Source organism: Syngnathoides biaculeatus, chromosome 4 (assembly GCF_019802595.1).
Source record: "Syngnathoides biaculeatus isolate LvHL_M chromosome 4, ASM1980259v1, whole genome shotgun sequence".
NCBI classification, from domain to species: Eukaryota; Metazoa; Chordata; class Actinopteri; order Syngnathiformes; family Syngnathidae; genus Syngnathoides; species Syngnathoides biaculeatus.
In genome coordinates this window covers 32,795,441-32,822,737 of record NC_084643.1, presented here as the reverse complement: position 1 = coordinate 32,822,737, position 27,297 = coordinate 32,795,441, and the positions used below count along the sequence as shown (strand labels likewise).

Here is a 27,297-nt window from a genome sequence, read left to right as displayed (position 1 = left end):
GACCCTGAAAGGGACAAACCGAAAGAAACACACACATCCTTTTTGGCACCACAAACATAATCAACGATAGGTTGAAAAAAGGTGAATAACATTAAAGAGTACTTTCGTGAACAGACCTTCGACGTACATCACAATTTGGGCCTTGCAATCGGCTTCCAGTTGTCATGGGTGTCGTTCGCTCTCCTCCCTCGGTCGGCCAAGTTGCTCCTCGTACGACGTGACGGTTCTTTCAAACAATTTGAAGATTTCCTCAGCGGCCGCAATGAGAACCCACACAGGAGAAAAACCCTTTAGGTGCTCATATTGTGGTAAAAGCTTCACTGTTAAGCCAAACATGGTAACGCGCATCAGAACACATGCAGGGGATAAACCGTTTGGTTGCTCATTTTGTGGCAAAACATTTACATATACGCATCATATGGTCAAACACACGAGAACGCACACTGGAGAAAAACCCTTTCATTGTACATTTTGTGGTAAAACGTACCAGGCATCTTTCTAATTGTTCCTCCACCTGCTCCCTGCTTTCACTGCAGATCACAAATATCAACTGCGAAGATCATGGTCCAAGGGGATTCCAGTCCAACCTCATCTGCCAGCCTATCCTTTACTACCGCAAACAGGAAGGGGCTCAGCGCGGATCCCTGATGCAGTCCCACCTCCACCTTAAATTCTTCTGACACACCAACGGCACACCTCACCGCTGTTCTGCTGCCCTCATACACGTCCTGTACTATTCTAACATATTTCTTCGCCACACCAGACTTGCGCATGCACTACCACAGTTCCTCTCTTGGTACCAGTGACGTAAAATGAAAACTCGACTGCGCACTCTGCAACCAACATTGGTTACGCCATGGTCAACAGCCTCTGACTTCCGGTCAGGGCAAAAATCATGGTAAACAATACACACACATTGTTATGGAAAACGATGCGAGAAATCTATATAATTGGGATTTTTTTAATCCCTAGAGACATGAACACAATCTAAACATTTGCAGCATGCCCAGGAACGTTTAAAGGATACATTGACACATACATATGCAATAGGAGGTACAGACCTTCATAATATTGTAATGATATATTTTGTACATCCATAATTATAATAATTTATTATGACGGTTAAACTGAAACACACATACTGTTGAAAAGTTACTTCTCTGCAACCGCCTACACGGTTTTGACAGCGAACACCACAACAGGAATTGACCATATTGACACCAAAATAGCTAAACCTAAAGTATTAAAATATTATGTCTCACAATGTACAATTGTAAGGATATCCAAGGATGTCAACTTTATCGTGAAATGGCACCCAAAGCAATGTTTTGTCCTGACCAGAAAATGAACCCGAATTACCACGTGAAAGAGGTCTGTGCCTGTCTAGTTTTTATTCTACGTCATTGAGTTGTACGAACACAGTATTGCCATCGTGTGGCAGTTTTGACGACTCCTCAAGATAAGAGTCGCATAAGCAGCTACAAATAGCTCAGAAGTTGAACTGTCTTAATAGAAAAAGTACAAAACAAAACAAACATAAAAAGACTTATAGCAATACATCTATGTTTCATACTGCTTTTGAACCCATTACACACGATATTCACATTTTGAGAATACAGTTAGGACCAGAAGTAATTGGGACAATGGCACTTTTATTCATAAACACACACAACACTAGCTCCTCACATTCTTGGAAAAGCTCTAAGAACAACACAAACACAGGAGTAAAATATCACCAGTGAAGACACCAAAATTAAGTGAAGACAGTGTTGATGAATCATCTTTGCAGGACAATGAACATGACAAAGATTATTTGTAATGTACTCTACAGATGACACTTTTACAGTAATTCAGTGGAATAAAATTCAACCAAAATAAAACATGGTCTGCTTCGGATGCTACTGTTTTGTAGGGTGGCACAGTACTATAAAATGTTTAATTTGCCTTGTTGTGTGTCCCCATGTGTGCAGTCAAACTGGACTGCCGAGAATACTTTACACTGCAAATCGAGCAACTAAAATGTTTTTCTCCTGTGTGTGTTCTCATGTGTGATACCATACATGGCTTTTGAGAAAATGTTTTACCACAAGCTGAGCAACTAAAGGGTTTTTCTTTTGAGTGTGTTTTTAAGTGTGCCACCGTATTTTGTTTGTGATTGAATGTTTTGCAGCAAACTGAGGAACTCAAAGGTTTTTCTCCCGTGTGTGTTCTCATGTGTGCGTCCATGTATGGCCTAATGGAGAATTTTTCACCACACAATGAACAACTGAACGTTTTTTCTCTGTGTGTTCTCATGTGTGATTCCACGTGTTCCTTTCAAGAGAATGTTTTACCACAAAATGTACAATGAAAGGGTTTTCTCCCAGTGTGCGTTCTCATGTGTTTGACCATATGATGCTCATATGCAAATGTTTTACCACAAAATGAGCAACCAAAAGGTTTTTCCCCTGTGTGTTGTCATGTGTTTTGTCATGTTTGGTTTAACACTGAAGCTTTTACCACAATATGAACACCTAAAGGGTTTTTCTCCTGTGTGGGTTCTCATGTGAATTATCATACTAACACAAGTTTTCCCACAAACTGAGCAGATGACACGTTTTTTCTGCATTTTCGTTGTTTCCTTGTTGCCAGTTGTTTCATTTTCAGAGCATTTCAACTGTTTGACATCACCTTCACAGTCTATGTCGCTTCTCAAAGGTTCTTCCATGTTGTCATTGCCCGACAGTGGAGCTAAGAGGTTGTCTGGTGGTGGTCCTCCACAATGATCTTCACTCGAGCTGTGATGATAAAGCTCTGACCACTTGTGTGGTTCGTCTTTGTAGTCTTTACCCTCCACAAAAACTCCAGCCATTGGAAACTTGCTGACATCAGCCTCCTCCTCTTCCTCTTTTACACGGGGAGGCTGTGACTCTCCGTCTTTTTTTTATAACGTGGGTGGGATGCAGACTTGCTTGCTCCAAACTGGGGCTCACGACCTGGAGCTGAGAGGGAAGTTCTTCCAGACGACCAATTAGCTGCCGGATGCCTACTGGGGAAAAGCAAGTCAGTTGTGGAACTAAAACTACAGCCATGCAGTCATTTTTCTAATGAAAACAATAATGTCACAGTTTGATGGATTAGGAAACTTTCAGACGTATTGGTGGACAGCCCAAATACAGTCTGACAGTTTTGTTTGTTGACCGCAAGTTCCATTCACTACAAAAGAAAGGTGAACACGTTGGGACAATTAACTAGACTAAAAATATGTTGAAATAGATTTCATAATTCTGTATTTATTCCTTGAGGACTGCATCATTTGCACAATTGCCATTATATCAGCAATACCACACTCGTGGGTACACTTCCATTGGTCAATGACACACTATGCATGTTTTTTTTAATGTCCTGAATGTATATTTTGTCATAATGGCTGTTTGTTGTCATAATAGAGTGGCTTAAAGTACCACATACACATTTCTTGTGTGTCCTGTAAAGATACTCGGCTAATAAAGCTGATTCTGATTTGTGAAACACAAACTGGGAAAAAAGTAAGTTTAGCTAGTTTAGCACCCCCCCTCCCGCAACTTTCGTATCTTTGGTAACATTTTTATCATGGTTGGTTACATTTTTCATTAAAAAAAAAGAAAAAAGTTGGGCTTCCAGACGTTTTTATAGTTTACGTGACAACAGGGGCAAGAGTTACGATTGGGTGTTTTTTTGTTTGTTTGTTTCTGCTTGGTGTTTGAACCGACAATGATATAAATCCATGCAATATGAATTTAAAGAAATCATATTTGAAAGAAGGTCTCTGGGAGGAAGCTTAAAGGCATATCTGTTTGAAAAAAGTTGTGAATGGAGAATTTTAAACCTTTTACTTACATGACTAAACGAACCTATCAGTATTTTACTCCTGATTGTTACTGTATTATTACCATAATAGAAACAGTAATATTACTCCCTTAACTGAAAAGATATTCTATTCCGCTAGATGGCGGTAATGCACCGATAAATTGCTTTGTAAATCCCCAACATAAGAGGAAGAAGACTCAGCCTAGCGGACTGCGTTGAATCTGGACGGCAACTTGGTCTCGTGTGCTCGTTGAACTGCCGAAAACATCAAAATGTTGAAGGAGTTGGTAAGGGAGCGACTCATTGCAGCCGCTGACGAAATCTTCGGACTGTTTGAGGGAACGATCGCGTCCTACAAGGAGCAACTTTGTCGAGCGAGGGAGGAGAACGAGCGACACCGACGACAACTGGAAGCCGTTTACAAGACTCAAATTGTACGCATCGAAGGTCTGTACCTGGAACTTCATTCCTCATAAACTTTACAATTTTCTTTTCTTTTTCCCGCCGTTGATAACTGTAATAATCTTGTATTTTACTATGCCGTGAGCCCAAAATAGTAGGACTTCGTTGGAGTCACATTTAGATTGCTTTAGCATTCCATGACCAACAAAGGTTACATGATGTCAAACATCGAGTAAAGCGAAGAACATATGTATGTGTAATTACAATATAATTGCTACGGTCTCAGTTTAACTAACAAGCAAAACAAGCCTATGGCCGCCATCTTGATTTTCACAATCGTCTACTTGGAACGTTGCCTCACAGTCACGTTAACTATTCGATGCTTTTACAGTCATAACAATTGGATTCTTATGTATGAAATGTATGCATCATGTGTTTAGGACCTCACGGCGTCATAATGTTGGGTTACACGCATATACTTTTTCTAACTTTAAATGGTCCCACCGTGGTGAACTGCTGCCCTTCGCCATGATCACGTTTCCTTTCTTTGGGGCGAATGGGAACCGCAGCTGACAAACAAACTTTGTCTTTGGGACCAAAGATAGGTCACTCGAACCACATAACTTGAATTGAGTAAGATTTAATTAGTCAATTTTGGGACTTAGTTGGCTAAAATGTGCTAGATGTTGGACTTTGACTTGTTTTTCATGATACTTGACAAGTCTTGTCTGTTTACATTTGAAAGTCACGATTGTCAAACGTTAACTAAGCTAGCTGTCAGTTACACATTGCATTGATAAAACAAAGGGATTCACAATAGACTGTTTTCGACCACGTGACTTCATCCGCGGCACCTGCCCATGTTGACTGGGGTCACTCTGTGCCTTTTGCATACAGATTGGAGTCACAAAAATGTCCGCACGACTGTTAAAAGTGACACATGATGGCTAAAAAGACTTTGGAAAGTTATCAGTCCTAATTAGATGTTGTTTCAAGAAACCGTTACGACAAGAACTGTGCATTGATGGACAATATCGACACATATGCCTTGGAGAAACACAAACGGAGCGCACAACTGTGGGCGTCGGTAACCTATCAAGACATCGTCCACTATCTCCTCTTCTCGACAAGCGCTTATACCGTGGACCAACTAAAGAATTACAAAGGTCTGGAGGCCTACAACCGATTCATCAATAGCTGGGTTCGTCATCTATTGTAAGCAACATGTGTCTCCACACTGCTAAGGTTAGTTTACTGCACAATGCAATTTAAATATGTACCGCGTGATTACAGTCAGTGTTGTGTTAAAATTATGTTGATTATACTAACGAAAGAACTGTAGATTATGATTTTTGTTTTTGTTACCGAGAGGGAGGTTCGACCGGGACGAGTCTCAAGTGGAGACAGGTACAGTTGTCGGCATGTGGTTGATAACTGCTCCGTTTTCTCGCACTGGTTCTTGATCACAGCTGGTAGTCGAAAGAAATATGCTTTACAAACGCCCACTTTCATTTGAGCAACTGATAACATAACAGTGAGCCCCCATTCATACGCCTTTCTGAAATGTGTCACGTCCCATCGGAGCGAGAGTAGGACCCAAATGCAGGACTCGGAAGATGCAAGGTAGTTCAAGGAGAAACGTTTATTATATGCAGAGGTAGGGGATCGAGCAGTTAGTCCGGTGCAGCAGCGGTAGTTGGGACGTCGGGCGAAGAGAGCAGATGAGCGGACAGGCAGGAGTCGGTACACAGGGGAACAATCAACGCAGGCAGAAGTAACGAAGGAGTCAGGCTTACAAGGGTGGTCGGAGAACGGGCGAAGGTCGGTACACACAGGTTCGATCAAGGATACCGGAGCACACGAACGGGACATGAAGATCAAACGAAGTGGCGCCGGCCAGTTGTCATCGCGGTCATATAAATCCACAGCATAATCAGGCTGCATGAGGCGCAGGTGTGCACCTCCCAATCAGCGCAGGATCATGACAAAATGTTTTCTGCTTAGTTACGTGTGTTTATGTGAATTCACCAAACCAAAATTGCGCCCGTGTTCTAAATAGGAAGGTGTCTGACGTCAGTCGTAAATGGTCTATACAGAGTGTAACGTGCTAGTACAGCCACGTGTGCGCATACAAAATGACTACTATGGTGATTGCGCAGGATTGTTTAACTTGACATTTTGACTTGTGTAACTCAAGTAATGACCTGACTCCAACTAGTTTGAAATTGAGTCGGGACTCGAGTTGACTTTCTTGATTTTTACCACAGTGACTTGGGATTTCCTTAAAAAATTTGACTAGCCCACGTGATTTTCTCTCAATTCTGATACTTAAGTTGGTCACCAACACACGTGAAAGCTCTTTTTGTCCGATCGGACAACTTTGACCAGTCTGACTTTGTAAACACATATGATAGCTTAGACTATTTGATCCATGTGAGCTCAGCTGTGTTTATTTCATGCAGACGTCGACCAGCTGATTGATCGCCAGGAGGAACACGCCCCAGAGCCGGAGTGGGGGAGGTCCAGTTTGATGAAAGAATATCCAGAGCCCATCCTCGTGAAAGAGGAAGAAGAGGAGGCTGGTGTCTGCAAGTCGCCACTGAATGGTGTCTCCATGTATAGTGAAGGCTATAAAGACCAACCAGCTAAATGGTCAAAATTTCATCATCGCAGTCCAAGTGGTGACCACCCTGGAGGACCACCACCAGATGATCTCTTAGCTCTTCTGTCACACAGTTACAAAGAAGAACCCACGAGCAGCGAGGCAGGGTTTAAAGGTGATGAAAAACAAATGAAATTCTCTCAACTGACTCTGAAATAGAAAACCTGTCACGCTTAACGGACATTTGCGCTGCTCAATTTGTGGCAGACGTTTTTCTCGAAGCATGCACGTGATAAGCCGCAGACGGGGAAAAAAGTTTCAGTGCGTGGTTTGTAGTACAAATTTACCTAGAGATGAAACTGTGGACATACAGGAGAAAATACACTTTTGGTACTCAGTTTATGGTAAAACATTCTCAATCCTGCCAAGTAGAAATTTATTGTCCTTGCTGAGATGCAAGGGCAGTATAGAGCTTGTGCACTTACGTCACCGAAATCACGTGACTGGCCATATTGTTCAATGTTAAGTCCATTGAGCTGAAACGAAAATATGTGTTATAGCACGACGCCCAGAGTTTTGTCTGATACCGTTAAACATTTAGAAGGTGATAATAAATGAAGGTACGTGGAAAAATGACAGACACTTGGCATAGAGGACCCATATTTAATGCCGAAGTCGATGTATTCACCGATAAGAAATTCAAATTTTAATTCGCTTCCATTTGTCTTGGATAACCAGATCTACACATGTATCTGGTAAGTAAGTCTGACATTTTCACAGAAAAGTTTGTAAGTGTAGAAACATCTGGACGCATACAAATACTTCGTTGCTGGATCTGCTCTCAATCAGGAATAAATCCGACATAGTGACAGGGAGACGGCTTGTGAACGTGGAAGCATTCGGCCCCACGTTAACCTTTGCCGGAATCCATCAATCTTTTCAGCTACTATTCAATACAAATACCAATATTTAAATAAATGACCTCTCATTCATTATAATTGAAAAAAAAAAAAAAAAGGACAGAGTCGTCTCCACGGAACGTACACAGAAGCAATTGAGTCCACATGTTAACCTCTCTGCTGCGACAGACGGTTTATTTTCTTTTTTTTAAATACGCATTGTTCTCAAATGAGCCAATTTGGCATTACAAATACTTCTTGGTAATTTGAGATTGAGAAGAATAATTCCTACCTGAAATAAAGCGATGTCTACACAGGCATGTGGGTTTTTTGGTTGGGCACCATCAAACATGTTTAATTGCCAAAATCCATTGATATTTTCTGTTTTTTCAGATGGTATTCCATAGAATGATCTCTTTGAATATCTGTCTCATCTGTTGTGATAACCATAACAATTCTTGGGGATTGTGAAAATTCTGCTCCGGTTGAATGTCCCCCACACTGTCGAGAACTCTTTTTGGCCGGCAATATGGCGCTGTGCAAACTGTGATGTCACATGCACGAGCGCTATACCAGCCATAGACATGGATAATGACCGCGTGATATGATGGAGAAGTTATTGGGGTTCCATCTTACCACTAGAGGTTCCAACATTATTGAAGTCACCCAATTATACCGGCCTACGATGTCAACAACTTTGACCCACCTGTTATGCCATTGTTGACAGTCCACATTCTTTCAAGTTTAAGTTAAACATTGCCCGTCTGTGTGTTGACTTTGTTCACTGCTAACATACACAAAAACATGGTAGCTATGGCTGCCTACAAGTATGTCTGAAAGTTATTTTAGTTTGGAAAAGACCGCTTGGCCTCATATTACTTTACACATAGGCCCACACGATCTCAACTGTGATGCTTGTGTCCTGCAGACGTCCAGCAGCTGATTGCTCGCCAGGAAGAACTTTCCCCTCGGCCGCTGTGGGGGATCTCCAGTATGGAGCTGAAGCATCGACAGCGCCCCCACTTTGAAGAGGAAAATGAGGAGGCTGATTTGAGCAAATTGCCACTTGCTGGTGGCTCTGTGAAGAGCGAAGAAAAGGAAGACGTACAACCCGAGTGGTCACAGCTCAGTCATCACAGTCCAAGTGGAGACGGCCGTGGGGGGCCACCACAAGACAGCCTCTTTGCGCCAATGTCAGACAGCGACGACACAGCAGAGCCTTTCAAGAGCGACGCACACTGCGAAGGTGATGACAACCAGTCAAATCGTTCTAAAAATGAGACAAGTCGTAACGGGAAAAGTTCTCAAAAACGGCAGAAATGCAACATGCTGAAAGACTATTTCAGCTGCTCAGTTTGTGGCAAAGGTTTTACTTGTTACTCGCATTGGATCAGACACAAGCACACACACACGGGAGAAAAATCATTTTGTTGCTCAGTTTGTGGGAAAACATTCTCTCGAAAGGAACATATGGAATTGCACATGAGAACGCACACAGGAGAGAAACCCTTTCGTTGCTCGATTTGTGGCACAAGATTCACTGTAAAACAAAGTATGAAAAAACACATGAGAACCCACACGGGAGAAAAACCCTTTAGTTGCTCATTTTGCGGAGCAAAGTTTTCAAGAGGTGAAAGTCTGGAAAAACACGTGAGAGTACACACAGGAGAAAAACCATTTAGTTGTTCAGTTTGTGGTGGACGCTTTGCTCAGAGGTCCAATATGACTAGACACATGCAGATACATAAAAAGAAGTAAATTATTACTGTAGTGCCCCACAGAACTGCGGCACCCAAAGCAGATCACATTGTTTTTATTTAATTGTATTATTCTGAAGTGTTTTGAATGCTCTGTTTTGCCGTGCAGTAGTCTACAAATCATTGTACAAGTGATTGATTATCAAGGTCATCTTTATTCAATTTCCTTATCTGCACCAGTAATTATTTAAGGCCTCTCTTTACTCCCGTGCGCAGTTTGCCTTTATACTCAAGTGCAACCTGTGCTCACAGTCTTGAAAATGTGCACGGCAGGCGACGCATAAGCTATGCAGATGAGTAGCGCGGGGCAATGTGTAGGGCAAGTGATGCAATGTGGCCGTTGTTGAGCACAGGACTATAAAGAGGCCTCAGTTGCTGTTGTGCTTTGGGCTTCATACAGACTTCAAGGGCCATCTTCGAGCCCTGCCGGCCAGATATGGTCCGATTTTTCCTGGACTTCCGTTTATGTTGCTTTCCTATATGAGTGTTATTTTTATTTGAATTGTGTGATGTAATTTTGCGTCCTAGTTGACAAATGGCTATGTTAGAATGTAGTGGCAGCAAAGCATTATTTTAGTTTTGAATGCTGATACTGTGTAAGTCTGCTTAAAAAGCAGGCACCACATTAGTTCTGTTAATGCATGCGCCTTGGATACCATCCATCTATTTTCTGAGTTAGTCATCCTCACAAGGGTCTTGGGAGTGCCGGAGCTAATCCCAGCTATCTACAGGTGACAGGCAGGGCACACCCTGAACTGGTTCCCAGCCAATCGCAGGGCACATGGAAACAACCAACCATTCACACTGGTGCGATTTCCAATCTTCAATTACCCTCCCAATGTATGTTTTTGAGGATGTGGGATGAAACCAAAGTGCCTGGAGAAAACCCCACACTGGCACAGGGAGAACATGCAAAGTGCACAGGCGGTGCCGGGATTTGAACCCAGGTCCTTGGAACTGTGAGGCCGATACCATCTGTCTGAAACTATGAAGGCCTTCTCACGTTGCAGTTTCTGCAGTATGAAACGCGCCTGCATAAAAAGTACAGCAACGGGTATGCGGCCATCCCATATTTTGAAGTGGTAACGTCACAGTCCAGAAGGAAGTCGGGAGGCTTTTGCCGTTGAATGGACTGCAACTCTGTAATATAAATGTCGTTGTTGGAAAAACAAGGTGTAATTTTGTGAGTTTTACTAGGGAGTTTGAAAGCCTCCTGCACAGACAACCCTGTATCATTTTTTTGGGTGACCCAAAGTTTGGACTACAGTAATTGCAATTATGGCTTCCTCCATTTCCCTGTTGCCTTTTATAGTACAACTCCTTCAAAATTGCGTACAGAAATCATGCGGCCAACTTTGCTCCCATTATGTGAATTCTTGCACATTTGCCCGAGACAAATTACTTGTGTGTTGTTACATTCTTGCTTCTTGGCCATTAAAGCTGATTCTGATTAGAGGAGCTTTACGATGTCACCGCGTCAAAGCTCCCCAAAACAAAATTTTTCTATCCGATGATGTGGCGCTGAGCGTCAGATGTGCTCTGCTTTAACGCAATGCTTGGCGTCACGTCAAAACACGCTGACGCCGTCTTCGCATAACGTAATGGAGGGTCAAACCTCAAGTGAAAGAGCCTTTAGAGCACAGGTCTCAGACTCATTTTTGTCACAGGCCACATTGCAGTTATGGTTTCCATCCAAGGGCCACTATGATTAAAAAAACCATAAAACTCTTTAATCACCCCATCATACTTACACATGAAATTTATTAACTAGTTTAATTGGTAATGGGTTTTTCAACTATTGTTGATTCTTGGTTACACAAAAATACTTGCAATATCTCAGCCTTATCATTTTTGATATGACAATTTGAAATTTTGGTACGGAAAAAAAAAATCATAAAGTTGATACACATGATTTGCCTTCACAGGCCACATGAAATCATTTGGCGAGCCGGATGTGGCCCCCGGCCTTGAGTTTGACACCTGTGCTTTAATGTAATTTTTTTTTCCTTTGTGTATTATGCATCTTTGTGTTCATGTTTTCTTGTGATAGCTTTGCATGTTAGCTAGTTGAATGCCCTAGCTTGACTGTAATCAAAAATAAGGATGTTTCCCTTTGACTCGTTGGATGTTCACAGGGTATTCAAATATCTATCTTAAAGGACTGCATATGCAGTACATTTCTCAATGAGTTATTTTATTGAAGTTAGTCAGGCCACGTGAGAATACTGTCATTCAAAACAAAATGTCCTTTTCATTCAAAACAGCAAAGTTGCGTGACAATTAAAACGAGTAGTTTGGAAAAAAAACAAGACTACTGTCATGAATTCAAAGCATACGTTTCATTTTATGTCTAAACAGAAAGAACAAAATGAATGAGAACCTCAATTTTCTGAGTGGCTTATCCTCACAAGGGTCGTTTGAGTGCTGGAACCTATCCCAGCTATCATAAGGCAGGAGGCGGGTACACCCTAAACTGGTTGCCAGCCAATCGCAGGTCACGTAAACACAAAGTGATTTCCACTCGCATGTAGGGACAATTTAGAGTCTCCAATGAATGCATGTTATTGGGATGTGGGAGGAAACTGGAGTCCCCAGAGAAAACCCACGCAGGCATGTGGAACACATGCAAAGTCCACACACGTGAGGCCAGGATTCGAACCCGGTCCTCAGAACTGTGAGGCCAAGGCCCTAACCAGACATTCCAGCATGCTGCCTAAACAAGAACATATATACTGAATTTGGGTTTCACACTTCAAGTGTGTGGGTGCTTCTTTTTGAGCGAAAGAAAAAAATACAGATTTTTAAGGAACCCCAACAAGATGAGTGCATTACAAATTATGAAAAACACAAAAGTTATTAACATCAAACAAGTTAACATAAAACTTTCGTTCATTATGTTCTTACTCTGAAAGAAAACTCTCCCTACATCCAATCGAATAAAATATCCGACTCAGTGAATGATGACCCGTAATTCACATCCCGTAATAACACTCTTAACACATTCTGGTGCAACACGTAATGGCTAAGGCGAACAAGACACTGTGGTGTCACCCTCGATGCTCAAGACAAAGGAATTGGTACACTTCAATAACAAATGTACAATTAAACACAAATTAATAAATGATTAGGGCGCCCACATTATAGAGATTGACGTATTTAGCTAACAATGAATTGCGGCCACCTTTACAGGCTGTCTATCATTTCCACGGAGACCTGACTAAAACAAATAAATTCTTGCTAGCCAGTCCCCTACACTGTGCATTATTGTCAAAGTGTTCAATACAACATGATTACAACCAATATGGGTTTGTAGCTTTCATTTCACAGTGTGCAAATTCAATAAATACACAGGAATAAGGACTTTGACAAGGAACCATATGGTTATGGCGACCTGAATAAGTGTCCTGTAAGCATACACATTGAATGCAAAAGCAAAGGGCCATAATATGATGTCGTAATATGATGTCACAATTTTTGTGTCCCTACATAGAACATATTAAGTAAGGGATAAAAAGTGGTAAAAATAATCAAATTCCAGCCTGTTAAAATACTGAACATAGTGCATCCCTTTTCTTTTCCACTTATCTTCACAAGGGTCGCAGGGAGTGCTGGAGCCTATCCCCAAGTATCACCAGGCAGGAGTGCGGGTACACCCTGAACTGGTTGCCAGCCAGCAGGGCACATAGACAGAGAGACAGTCGCACTCAGAATCACACCTAGGGGCAATTTAAAGTGTCCAATTAATGTTGCATGTTTTTGGGAGGAAACTGGAGTGCTCGGAGAAAACCCACACAGGTACGGGGATAACATGCAAACTCCACACAGCCGGGGCCGAGATCGAACCTGGGACCTCAGAACTGTGAGGCCAACACTTTACCAGCTGCACCACCGTGCCACTTACACAAAGTGTAGTCTTTTTTTTATATTGTTGTTCCCTTACTGTTACTTACTGTTACTGATGTGACCAAAAGTGTTAAAACCAAGGGAGGTGCCAAAATGGAAGTTGCACCAAAAGTAATTCAACATTGATGCAGGTCAGTGTTCAAACGAGTCCCAGGCTGATGTCGGCAAGTTGCCGCTTAGAGTCTGGAAAAAAAAATGTAAAAAGCAAGTTTGTTATGGTTATGTTTACAGCTGAGATTAAGGTTTAAGGGGGTTTAGGATGTGTTAGGATTAATGGGAACAAAGAAACACTTTTCTGAAGGTGTGGTGCTAAATATCATTAAATGGACTCCGATGCTATTTCATCAAAACATTGTACAGCACCATGAAATACTTTGTGATGAATGTTGCCCACTCGACACAGATTGCAACCTGGTTATCCCAGAAGGGGTATCCATTCATCTGTGGTTTCTGCTGAAGGTTTACTTTCCTCCAAATGGCAGGATTAGACTTTGCCCACTTGGAGTCTTCAGAACAGATGATGTTGCTAATTTTTGTCAACTGTGGGCCTGTGAAGCGCTTTGACACTTTTGTGATGAGGGCTACACAAGTACACTTGACTTACGTTTCTGTGATTGTTCACAGCTACCAATGTATGTAACACTGGTACTGTTACAATTAATATTGAAATACACATGGGAGGTAACAGTCATCATCATAAACTTAAAGGTGAAATGGTACACTTCTGTGTGTCAGTTTTAAGTGTTTGGTGCCAATTTCCCAAACATTTTGGTGTTCATGTGAATGAGAAGCATCACTTTGAGCTTAGTTTACACTTCAGAGCAAATTTGACACATTCAACATGGCGAACGGGCTTACGCATTCAATCACTCGGCAAAGTCACTCAAGGCAGTATATTTGACGTCTGTGCTTGTAAAAAAAAAAAAAAAAAAAAGAAGAGGGGAGCGGAAGTTAGTGTAGCTTCCCATACATCAGCTGGACTAATTGTTTTACTGTCCGGTCGCTTAACATTCTACAAGATCAACATGTTGAAAGAGTTGGTGAGGGAGCGACTCTTTGCGGCCGCCGACGAAATCTACGTGCTTTTTGAACGAACGATAGCGTCGTACGAGGAGCAACTTTGTCGGGCGAAAGAGGAGAACGAACGACAAAGACAACAACTGGAAGCTGTTAGCAAGACGCAAATGTTGCTACGCGTCGAAGGTTGGTTTGCGAAACGTCTTCTTCGAATTTACTATACATCTGTGTTCCCACGCGCCCGAGATTTAAATATCCGTAGCAAAACGAACCAAAGGCCGCCATCTTGAGTTACCCAATCATCCAATGGGAATGCGAGCTGGACGTCACATGATAGGATCCTTATTTAATTCTAGTCAATTCATTTCTAAAGCGGCAATTCCCAACGGAATTGAGCTCAAGACATTTGACCAGGTCTATAAGCCTGCTCTGCACGGGACGAGAGACCAGGTAAATCCCGCACAAGCAAGCACAAGACCACAGAGGCAAACAAAAACTCCCCAGGGGGGGACTTCAGCATACTTGAAGACAGTGTGCGGTAGTCGACTGCCTGAACGGAATGGTTTGCATTTTAGTGAGAAAAATATTCAGCAAAGTGAAAGTTCTGTGGTCAAAGTTTGCCTTCTTCTCCAAGTCTACAAGTTTTGCTGTGCAACAGGGGAATCACAATGTACTTCTTGAAATCCTTGAATCTTTTACACGAAATGGTCCGACAAAACGAGGTTTGTGAGGGGATTGACAAAATTGGGCAATGATAGCATCACAGTGTTATTGTTAAATAAGTGCTCGTTTCATCTAATTATGGACTGGGAAAGCAAAACTCTAAAGTAGGAATGCAGACAGTGGTAAATAAAAAAGAAAAGGTCTGTCTAGTGACTTCCACATTGTCGTACTATGACCGTTGTTACCTCTTTGAGTTCATTTTCCATGTCTTTGTGGTTAAAGGGACTAGCAGCTGTTGAAAGGAGGGCCTTTTGGGGATCCTTCCGCGTGTTCGTCCAATTCCAGGTTCGGTCAATAACTGGACTCCAGAGGCGTGAAATAGGACAAACACTGTGAAGTTTAATGAACAGAGTGCTCTGTGACACAGACAAAGGCTGTGGTCCGACACTGTGTGTGTGTGTGTGTGTGTGTGTGTGTGTGTGTGTGTGTGTGTATACATATTTTTATATATATGAGACACACTAGAGTGGGGCGCCTTTACATAGATACAAATAAAAGTTGCCGCTTTCGGGTTAATTACATGCAGCTATACAGTATGGCAAAACAAGATCTAAGTGATTTGACTAGACACCCAAGGCCATTGAGTCTGCTGAAAAACACCTTTGTTTTGGCTAGTCACACAAGGCCGGAGCCTGCTGGAAAAACAACTCCATTTAAGTCAGTTCCTGGAACCGGGTATTAGCACAAATTGCTGACCTAACATAACCTTTTCACAGATAGCAAAAAAACCCAAAACTTGTCTATCATTATGTTGTACACCAATATGTGGTATCGTTTACTATTCTATAACACAAGAGCAACGTTGTTTTTGTTTAACAAATGTTTTTGACAGCATGGTAGGAATAGAATATAAACTTTATTTGTGTCCTGCAGAAGTCCAGCTGCTGATTGGTCAACAACAACCACTTCCCCCTGAGCCATACGGCGAGATCTCTAGTTCGGACCAGGCGCATCCCCTTCACTTAAAGGAGGAGGAGGAAGAGGCTGATATTAGCAAGTCGCCACCAACTGTCATCTCTATGAAGAGTGAAGACGATGAAGGCAAACCATCTGAATCCACACGGCTCCATCGTCGCAGTCCAAGGGATGATTATTGTGGAGGAGCACTTATAAAGAAACTCTTGGCGCCACTGTCAGACAACAATGCTGAAATTCTCCCCGACAGCAAGACAAACTGTGAAGGTTACGGCAATCACTTGAAACGCTCTGAAGAGAAGACACCCTCTGGCAAAAAGAACATGTTACAAATGCGTAAACGTTTTAGCTGTACATTTTGTGCTAAGAGTTTTGCAAAAAATCAGCATATGACTAGACATATGAGAACGCACACGGGAGAAAAACCTTTTCGTTGCTCAGTTTGCGGCAAAACATTTGCTCGAAAAGAACATGTGGACTCACACATGACAACGCACACGGGGGAAAAACCTTTTGTTTGCTCATTGTGCGGTAGAAGATTCTCTCACAAGTCGTATTTGAGGACACACATGAGAACACATACTGGAGAAAAACCCTTTAGTTGCTCGGTTTGTGGCGAATGCTATTCTCATAGGTCCAGTTTGAATGCACACATGCGGGGACACAACACGGAGAGAATCATGTGTTTGCAGTAATCCTCTGTTACACTGAACCATGTATTGCTTTAATCCTATTATTCTGAAGAACTGTAAATTTAGCCTACCCATTCCCTCCAAATGAGGGGTTGGACTGAACAAGGTGACTTTACTTCCTACAACATTACATGACCTATTGGATACATTGTTAATGCAAACCACTGGAATTCCCCATGTGCAGAAAAACACTCAAAGCATGATGCTCCCACTCCCATGCTTCACAATAGGGATGGTCTTCATGGGATGGAACTCATCATTTGTCTTCCTCCAAACATGGTTAGTAGAATTATGGCTAAAAAGTTCCATTTTGGTCTCATCTGACCAGAAAACATTCTCTCATGACTCCTCTGCATCATCCAAATGGTCATTGGCAAACCTAAAACGGGCCTTGACATGTGCTGGTTCAAGCAGAGGAACCTTCAGTGCCATGCATGATTTCAAACCATGACGTCCTAGTGTATTACCCACAGTCACCTTGGAAACGGTGGTCCCAGCTCTTTTCAGGTCATTGACCAAGTCCTGTCGTGTAGTCCTGGGCTGATTCCTCACCATTCTAAGGATCAGTGAGACCCCACGAGGTGATATCTTGCACGGGGCTCCACGCCGATTGAGATTGACCATCATGTTTAGCTTCTGCCATTTTCTCACGATTGCTCCAACAGTGGACCTTTTTTCACCAAGCTGCTTGGCAATTTCTCCGTAGCCCTTTGCAGCTGTGTGGAATTATACAATTTTGTTTCTGGTGTCTTTGGACAGTTCTTTGGTTTTGCCTATGTTACAATTTTGAGTCTTACTGATTGTATGGGGTGGACTGGTGTCTTTATGCAGCTAGTGACCTCACACAGGTGCATCGGATTCAGGATGTGAAGGTGGATTTTTAAAGGTGAACTAACGGGTCTTTGAGGGTCAGAATTCTAGCTGATGGACAGGTGTTTAAATACTTATTTGCAGCTGTATCACACAAATAAATTGTTAAAATATCATACATTGTGATTTCTGGATTTCTCTTCTTAGATGATCTCTCTCACAGTGGACATGCATCTATGATGAAAATGTCAGAACCCTCCATGATTTCTAAGTGGGAAAACTTGCAATATAGCAGGGTGTTCAAATACTTATTTTCTTCACTGTAAAACACATCAAGTTTAATTGCACAGAACAAGCAACGTGCGCTCACAAAGTTTGGATGAGATGCCTTGTAAATAAAAAACTACTTATTTGACTTTAACCAACTCTAGCAAAAAAAACAATCATATTAAGATTATGGTCACTGATAAAATGGCTGAATAGCAATGCCTTTGAGCAAAGTGGATTGATATTCATGAGAATGATTTAGATTTAGGTGGGCTGATTCGTGCTATTTGCCCCAAGAGTATTCATTGTCGTAATATTGATAAGACTGCATCACCTAGAACCTGTAATATATTTTGAGTTGCTACAGGTGCTGCCGGAGATTAATGCGGCAGGAATCTGGTAGTTAATTCTCAACTTGTAATTGGTAAAAATGAAGCGGGGAAGAGTGCTTAAACTCATCACACAGTACTACCTCGGTAGAACGCATAACAGTCTGCAATGCATTAGTGGATAGTGAATCAAAATATGTAGTAAATTGTGCTAATCTACATATAGGACCACGTGTGTTGTTATAGTCCATCATAGCGCTAGGTAATCTTAACCTGACAAACTCCATACCCATTCTAACAGGCTCGCGGGTTACCTGTGTCACGACATGCTTTCGCGAGAACTGTCATGGCAAGATCAAGTATTAATTAATCTTTGATAGTGCCGACGCCCTTCGGGAAAAGGCCGTTCGTCCTCATCTGGCTGGGAGTCCTCCAGAACGATGGCCGGTTATCTACAAATTGCAGTCCCTGATCACTACAGAAGCTAGCCAGCGACAGGTTAAGCGAGAATAATCTGCTGAATTTCCCATCATTTCCTCTCGCAGGCAAGGGGCCAAAGACAATTCCCCAATGGCAAGACTGTATCATGGCTATGTTCCTCTTTGCAATCTCTGATGGCCTCATCCTTGTATTATTGGAGCCGACATGTTTCATTTTCCAAGTATAGTAGCTAGTGGTGTTCGCCCCACACTGGTGTCTAGGACTAATGCGAAAAATCTCTCAGAGGTTAGCGTCAATGCACGCGACACTGGCTGGTGGAGACACCTAATACTAATGGGCAGAAACTAGTTGACTCTTTAGCAATGGGATAAGGTAAAGGAGTGAATCGGTTATGCATCTGAACAGGCTCGCAGTATTATAGCAGTATTGGTGGATCGGGAAGACGGAGGAATATTTCCATACAGATTTGAACCTGTGGTTGTAAATAATGTAGACTTTTCGGATGGTTCAGGAATGACGCAGAGTCTGATGAGCAAGCTCCGGAGGGCAGGCCGCTCGCAAGCTCCCTGAGTGCGCTTCGGCAGGCGGGCCCTGAGCGAGCTCCGGTGGCGGGCCGCCAGTGGTGCTGCTGAAGCTAGTTGTCGGTGCGGGGGCAGACCCAAATGCAGGACTCCAAGACGAGTGCATGATGTTCAATGGGTTTTATTATAAACTAAAGAGTTTGTCTCTCGGATGCCCAAAGCATCACGTGACTTGAGCAGCATCGACGTCAACGGTGTAACAAAAATCACGAGAGGAATATGAAAAAAACTGATTGTTTCCACAACATGCTTATGTAGGGTCACATAAAATCAAGTGGCGGGCTGGATCTGGCCTCCGGGCCTCGAGTTTGACACCTGTGGATCACAAGATGTGGCTAGCTTTCTGTTTCAAAAATGCTGGTTTCCGCTGATTGTACACTTCAGGATCTCTTTTATGTTACCTTCAATACCGCCACAAGGTGGCGGTATGGCACCTTGCCTCCCCCTAAAGCATTGTGCGAAAAAGGCAGAAGGAAAGAAGAATAAGGAAGCGCTCAGAAACGCTTTGAAGAGGAGCAAGTAAGAGTTTCAACCTGTATACGCTGTGTTATCGATTAAGTACAGCCTCAAAATGTTGAAAGATTTGGTAAGGCAGCGACTCATGACGGCGGCGGACGAAATCTTCGAACTGTTTCAAACAGCGATCGCGTCGTACGAGGAGCAACTTTGTCGAGCGAGAGAGGAGACGGCGCAACACCGGCGGCAACTTGAAGCTGTTTGCAGGACTCAAATTGTCATAAGCATCGAAGGTATGCTCGCATGATTTCCACTTAACATAGCCAACACTTTATCGCCCAGTAAGGGTGTTTAAAAAAATGCTAATTATTCTTTTAGAAAAAAATACGAGACCATAATATTTAGGGTTGTTTAGAATTATCTTCAGTTTATTTTGGCGCATTTACCATAAAAGAAAAAGTAATTTTCTGTAAAAAAATAAAATAAAAAAATGAGGTGCGAAACACCTGGATGTGTAAATGTGATATGATCACGTTTGCTTCATGATCGTTTGAAAGAAGCAAAGCACAGACGGCAGCCATTTCGATTTTCCCAGTCAGCCAATGGGAAAACAGCCCTGCCGTCACGTGACTGCTTGAGCTTGTACTATCCGAATCAAAATATAAATACAATCTGTATATTTGACCATTTATCTATATTAGAAAGTAAAATCGTGTTATAGAAAGCAATATATGACACCAAAGATAAAAAAAAGTGAACATAAAACAGAAAGGTTGCTCAAGGATTAGCGTCACCAGACACCAGTTCTTGAGCAATTAAGGATTTTTTTCAAAAACAAATACGCATTTTGACCAACAAACTTAGCATTAAATAATGCTTTGTTTAACCGTTGTGCACATACGTCATGAAATCACGTGACATCGACATATTCCCGGTCAAACAAAGCATTGTTGCAAGTTAATTTCGTTGAGACGACATCTTTTAGCACATATCACGACACCCAGAGTTGTGTCCGATACCGTTAAACATTTAGAAGGTGATAATAAGCGAAGGTACGTGGATAAATTGGAGACACTTCGCATAGAGGACCCATATTTAATGCCGAAGTCAATGTATTCACCGGTAAGAAAGTGGACTGTTAACCGCTTCCGCTTGTCTTGGACAACTGGATGTACACATGTATCTGGTGAGTATGTCGTCGAGATTTACACAGAAGAGTTTGAAAGCGTTGAAAAGTCTGCATGCATACAAATACTTCTTGCTGGATCTGTTCTCAATTAGGAATAAATCCCACATAGTGATAGACCCACTCGGATTTTTTTCAATACAAATACCAATATTTAGATAAATGACCCCCGGTTTTACACAAGCTCGCATTCATTAGCTATGATTGTAAAAAAAAAAAAATTTGCATCTCATGGAAGCAAATTGCGCCCACGGTAACCTCTAAACCTCTCTGCGACACTTTTTTTTTTTTTTAAATTCAAATGAGCCAATTTGGCATTATAAATAATTCTTGGTAATTTGAGATTGAGAAGAATAATTCCTACCTGAAATGAAGTGATTGCTCCACAGACGTGAGTATTTGGTTTGGCTCCATCCATCATGTTTAATTACCGAAATCCATCGATCTTTTCTGGTCTTTTCAGCTGGTATCCTGTAGAGCAGTGATTTCCAACCTTTATAGAGCCAAGGCACATATTTTACAATTGAAAAATCCCACGGCACACCAACAAAAGTAAATGTCACCAAAAATGGATCGATTAATTACTGTATGTACTTCCTGCCATCAAATAGATGAGGATTTTTTTGTTCTTTCTGTCATTGTGCCTCTCTGGCATAAATAGATGAATAAAGATACATTATTTCTTTTTTTTTTTTTTTTTTTAAGCCATTACATAAAATGTAATGACTTTCCACGCCACACCTGAAGAGTGCTCATAGCACACTAATGTAGCCCGGCACACTGTTTGGGAATCACTGCAAAAGAGGGCTGCGACTGACGTCATTGCCGAACATGCGCATTCATTTCCTGCCATATTGGAAGACAAACAAACCCCCGGGCAGTTCGAGTGCTTTAGGTGTAGTCAGTTTTTATATCGTTTCATTGCCGTTTTTTTCGTTTGGAGTTTGATCTCCATGATCTAGCCAGGCATGGCAGGAACTTCTGCCAAGTGTAAACATGTTGACACCCTGCCAGCTGTCGAAAGGAATCGTTACAAGGAGAATCTTGCTGTGGTTGATGGAGTTAACCCCTACGAGTTACCCAAACAGGAATGGAAAACAGATGTGAAATACTATCCAGCTGTAACTTACCTCAACATTGTGAACTATTTTATCTTCACTCCAAGTGTTTGTACCATGGATCACCTGAAAGTTTACAAGAGCATGGATGCATACAATCAGTTTGTGTGTGGCTGGGTTCGCAATGTGGGAGCTGTTGTCAGAAATGGATACCAACTAGTCAGTGGAAAGGTCAGTATTTACATTTCATATGATCTATATTTCATTACATTGTGACTTTTCTCAGTTCAATTTAGACATTCCCACTACAGCTTTTTAGCAAATCCAATGATTTAATTCATGTACATTTAAATGTATGTAATGTTTGTGAGGCCAAGAGTAATTTAATGATCATTTGCAACTTATAATTTGACATTTAAGTAACACCATGTAGGAAAGAGTATAATTAATTTATTTTTGTTGTTTCCGTCTCTTTGCACTACATATATTTTCAAAATCATATTTGAAATAGACAACTTTTTTCAATAAAATGTAAATTTCTCTAGCCTACATTCTTTTGTGAAATTTTCATTTGCTACAATTATGATAGGTGAAAATATTCACTAATATTAATTAAATGTGCATGATACTTATTACATGTATACACGCATGTATGTTAAAAACTCCAATATTATCTTTACAGGTTCTCCATTCCCAAGCATTGCGAGAAAAGCCCATTTGGCCTTAGGTGATTGCTGAACAAAATGGGGAAATTGTTGCTGCACATTGCAAGTGCAAGGCTGGTCTGGGAGAAGCTTGTTCACATGTTGCAGCACTGCTGCAGTCACCCATATTTGACGCTTGTGACCGCGTGCCTCCGTGATCAGAAATCTGCAGAGTGGAACACGAAAAATCATGCACGTAAAATTTGTTACAAGTAGAAAAAGTAGATATTGAAAGACATTGCTTATTTTTGTGTAGTCTTGACATTAATTTACGTTTTTATTTCATAAACGTGAACTAAACAAGCCTGCTCCAAAACAACCGGTATTCACCCGGAAACAGGAAATGCAAGTTAACCGTACTGAGCGTGTACGGACGTTCGGCTGAAAGCGCATGTTCAGAGCTGCTTCACGTACTGCGAGCGCACATATGTCGAAAGTCATCAACATCATGAGCCATGTCAAAGGAAATTCGGTTACACCAGAATTGCTCATTGCGTCGATTGCGAGGCGGTGTGACGGTGTAAAAAAAGACGTTAGACTATCATCCATCTCATCGCTTGATTCAGGTATGGCCAATACGTCGAGCGCATGCACATAAAGGCGCGTTCTCGCCTATTTACGCGGTGATGCGGTGGTGGGCCACACAACATCACATCATGATTGGTGACAGGAATGTTTGTTGCAATGTATCGCTAGCTTGTTGCCACAAACGCCGATAATGTTGAACTAAACTTTCAGCATTTTCAAAACATTCACGGTATAGAACATGTTTATTCCTTGACAGGCTAGTGCATTTAACTTTTCTTCAGATGAAGTTCGTCAGATCAAGAATTTTTATAGATGAAAAATTTCAAGTACCATTTTATATCATGTTCTACGAATATCAGTTAAAATGGGAAATTACCATTTCTGAGTTTGAATTTTTTTCCGTTTTAGTTATGTGTTTTTATTTTTAATTTACAGTTATGTTATATTAATCCAGTACGTTATTTTAAGGTCTTGAGATTCCATCCCTAATCACACCCGCAACTTTATCTGTGAGCATGACTGACCACGCCCGTACATTTTTCAAATATGAGTGACTGCTGCTGTTTTGGGTTGAAGCCAATGTCACGATACGGGACTCACAAAGACTGTCACACAAGAGAAAGCATACTGGAAGCTGCCAACACCTCCTCAAAAGTAATAAATAAAAAAAAAAAAAAAAAATCCCGACCTACCTACCTACTGACACTAGTTTTCTTAGTCTATGTTACTGGAAACACAACATTATTTTTGTCTGGCCTTATCACAACGTTTTTAACCATATAAATGTGCTGTACCCAATGTCAAGTAAGTGCAAAGACAAACAAACCAATTGTACTTCAAAATTTTATTGTCTCAATCTCCATCGAACATGTCAAGCTGTCTGTACCCTGAAAATTGTGTTTAGTTCTACTTGTAACAGTTACCCACTGTATTTGAAACAAAAACCTGTGGCTATATATGTACAAATTTACATGAATTGCAATAAATCCCTTCCAAATGTCCCAGATTTCTTTGTTTTCAATTAAGAGCTGTTGATACCATCTTTGAATAACAAAATGTCACTCCCGATGTTCAAGGAAGAATGCAAAGTCCATTATCGGCGTAACTGTGTACCATGTAATTGAGCGTTTAGAACGGCATGTGACACGTCACATACGCCCAGTAGGTCATGTGACTTGTGAAAATGGCAGTGCCCCTGAAAATTTGTAATTGTCGGTCAAAATCTTCTCAAAACACGGTTAAATGAGAGAGTATTTAACATCACATTGTCAAGATAGTATATATATTACACGACCTATTGGATGCACTCTTAATGCAAACCACTGGATTTCCCCTTTAACCTATGGTGTTTAGGTTGGGCAAGAATATAGCTGAAAGTTGCCGTATTTCTGTATGGAAAATCATCAATTTAACCAGTCTCACTGTTACCACACATCATATGAGCTGAACTGTGTTTATGTTGCTGGCATCCTGTAGATCTTCAAAGGCTGATTACTCCTCAGGAAGAAGTTCCCACTCAGCTGCAGGAGGAGCCACAGCCCAAAAATGTTGAAAAGGAAGAGGACGAGGCCAATGTCGCTGTATTGCCAATATCAGACATATCTGTGGAAGAATCTAAAAAGACACCACCTCAGCCGTCGCAGCTTCCTTTTGATGGTATGAGTGGACACCAGAGTGGAGAACAACCAACAGACACCCCCTTGGCTGCGCCTCCACAAAGTGACCACACGGAAGATCGTTTGCGGAGCGACACGGATTGTGAGGGTGACAGCGAACAGCCGGAATGCTCAAAAAAGAAGATGAGTCTTGTCAAAAAGAGTTCATTCAAAACCAGGTCTGTCAAAACCAGGTCGGTTGAAAAGAGCTCTGTCGAGAAGAGCCCTGTCACAAAGAACCCTGTCACAAAGAACCCTGTCACAAAGAGCCCTGTCACAAAGAGCCCTGTCACAAAGAGCCCTGTCACAAAGAGCCCTGTCACAAAGAATCCTGTCACAAAGAATCCTGCCAAAAAGAGCAAAGTCAAAAACAGTCCTGGCAAAAAGATGACTCCAAAATGCAAAAAACACAGAAAACGTAAAGAAATCTTCAAATGCTCAATTTGTGATAAAAGATTTACTCAGAAAGGGCACCGAACAAGACACATGAAAACGCACACAGGAGAAAAACCCTTCAGTTGCTCAGTTTGCGGTAAAACATTCGGTCGAAAGGAAAATCTGGACTTCCACATGAGAACACACACTGGGGAAAAACCCTTTGGTTGCTCAGTTTGCGGGACACATTTCTCGCGAAAAGAAGGTATGGAAGTACACATGAGAAGACACACAGGAGAAAAACCCTATCGTTGTTCAATATGCGGTAAAACATTCAGTGTAAGTTCAAGTATGGCAACACACATGAGAATACACACAGGGGAAAAACCTTTCCATTGTTTAGAGTGCGGCGAAAGCTATACTCATCGCAACAGCTTGACTCTACATATGCGGATACACAAGTAAGAATAGAGTTTTTACAATAGTCCCTGGAGAGCGAAGACATCCAAAGCTGACCATATACTGTTTTTATTCCATTTCAAAAGTCTTATAAATCCTTCTTACCTCGGCAGTTAATCACCCCTGTCTTTTGAATGGTAAACTGTTGGAAAGTCACAATATTCACAATGTTGTGCACATATGTTGTAGTTTTAAAAGTGCCTCAATATCATTTAGGTCTTGTCTCGGTAAAAAATGATGTGCAAATGTCCTTTTTTAAATTTAGTTTTGGGTTAAAGCATAGATGTCGCTTAGCTTGGATACACCAGCTCTAATTTCCCTTCCTTGTTACAGGAAATGAACACACTGATTCACAGCAAATGCACTCATTGGCTAAGTCACTCACAAGACCGACATGCAGCGTTGATTGCAGAATTCATGCTTACAAAACGGCGGCCGTGCTGACTGTAACTACAAAAAAAAAATCTGTGACAATTGATGTGAACTGCAGGACATGTCGTCTACCTGAGCATCGCTTTGTAATCAATCGAGTGAGTGTAATAATTGACTTCTTTCAGCTCTCTTGCATCATTCATGTTTTTGTTTTTTTTTAAATCCAGTATCTTAGCAAGTTAGCGAGTCGAAAACCTGAGGTGAGCTGGAGTAATGACTCACACGTTTACCTGTGAGTCTACGTTTATTCATGTTGCATCCATTTGTTGTTTCTTTTCAACTGTGTTTCATAACCAATATGTACTGTTGTTGTTCAAGTTGCAATTTCAATAAATATCATCAAAAATAAAACTTCACAGTTTTGGGGAGGAACCATATTCTTATTGTCTAGCTGAGCCACAAGGACAGCATACTAACAATAAAATGATCCTGATAAGTGGAGGGCAATTACATAATTATTTAGTCATTTTAGGGTTCTCCGCTATTTATTATAAGTCAGTCAAAGAAAAGTAACAACCTAGCACTCTAACCACATGGCTGCTCATATCTTTAGCTGTACATGAGATTTTTTTTTCATTGAATGAAATAATTTGATAGCCAAGAACTCTTTAGATGGTGTTTTTCTTGTATAATTCACAATGTTGAAAACATCACTGTAACACCTGTCAGCATTGTTAGTGGAAAAAAAAAGACTCATTGTTGCGCTTAAAAGACTGTAGCTGTTGATTTTTCATTTGAAATATTGAATACGTTCCCATTTAGACAAAAGACAATAATATATAATATTTAGCATTTTGTTCCCATACTGTATCTGATGTGAACGGAACCCTGACCTTAAAATTGAGAGATCTATATAATTGTGATTTTTGGCTAACTAATAAAACCTTGGAAAAAACAAAAACAGTTTCAACAATAACAAGCCCGTGAAGGGAGACCTTAGCTTCCATGTGGCCCACAGTGAAAACTGGTTTGTCACACCTCTTCTAAGAAGTTACAGGTACTATATGTAGAATTTGGGGGGGTTTGGGAAATCACAATGTCCCATCATTGATGAGCTATTTTTCAAAGAGGTGTGGGGCTGACTACCCTTGTGATTCTTGAGGGTGCTCTGATGGTGCCTGTGGCCGAAGCCCTGTGGAGATGACATTGTGATTTCCTGTTTTTAAAAATACTTGTAGACCTTTGTAGAAATTGCATACTAACTTTTATCTGTGTCTGACCCCATTGTTGCTTATTATTGTGAGGAATATGATCGGCATCTTCATGTGGAACGATATA

The 27,297-nt window shown here is 41.3% G+C and overlaps 2 protein-coding genes across 3 annotated transcripts; both read left to right on the top strand.

The window, feature by feature from the left end:
- The first annotated feature begins 3,986 nt into the window (after positions 1-3,986).
- LOC133498899 (oocyte zinc finger protein XlCOF7.1-like) lies at positions 3,987-10,726 on the top strand. 2 transcript variants are annotated; one of them, XM_061816156.1, is made up of 4 exons: positions 4,144-4,275; positions 5,128-5,475; positions 6,693-7,007; positions 8,660-10,726. In XM_061816156.1, the coding sequence occupies exons 3-4, from the start codon at positions 6,761-6,763 to the stop codon at positions 9,487-9,489; spliced, it is 1,077 nt and encodes a 358-aa protein (XP_061672140.1). In that variant the 5' UTR covers positions 4,144-4,275; positions 5,128-5,475; positions 6,693-6,760; the 3' UTR covers positions 9,490-10,726. The 2 variants fall into 2 exon arrangements, with proteins under 2 accessions (XP_061672139.1, XP_061672140.1); XM_061816155.1 differs by lacking the exon at positions 5,128-5,475 and having other exon boundaries at positions 3,987-4,275.
- Positions 10,727-14,338: 3,612 nt separating this feature from the next.
- On the top strand, positions 14,339-26,375 carry LOC133498854 (zinc finger protein 37-like). Its single transcript, XM_061816050.1, has 5 exons — positions 14,339-14,594; positions 16,005-16,730; positions 19,586-19,591; positions 19,691-19,915; positions 24,575-26,375. Exons 1-5 carry the CDS (start codon positions 14,417-14,419, stop codon positions 25,591-25,593), a joined length of 2,154 nt encoding a protein of 717 aa, XP_061672034.1. The 5' UTR covers positions 14,339-14,416; the 3' UTR covers positions 25,594-26,375.
- Positions 26,376-27,297: the final 922 nt, after the last annotated feature.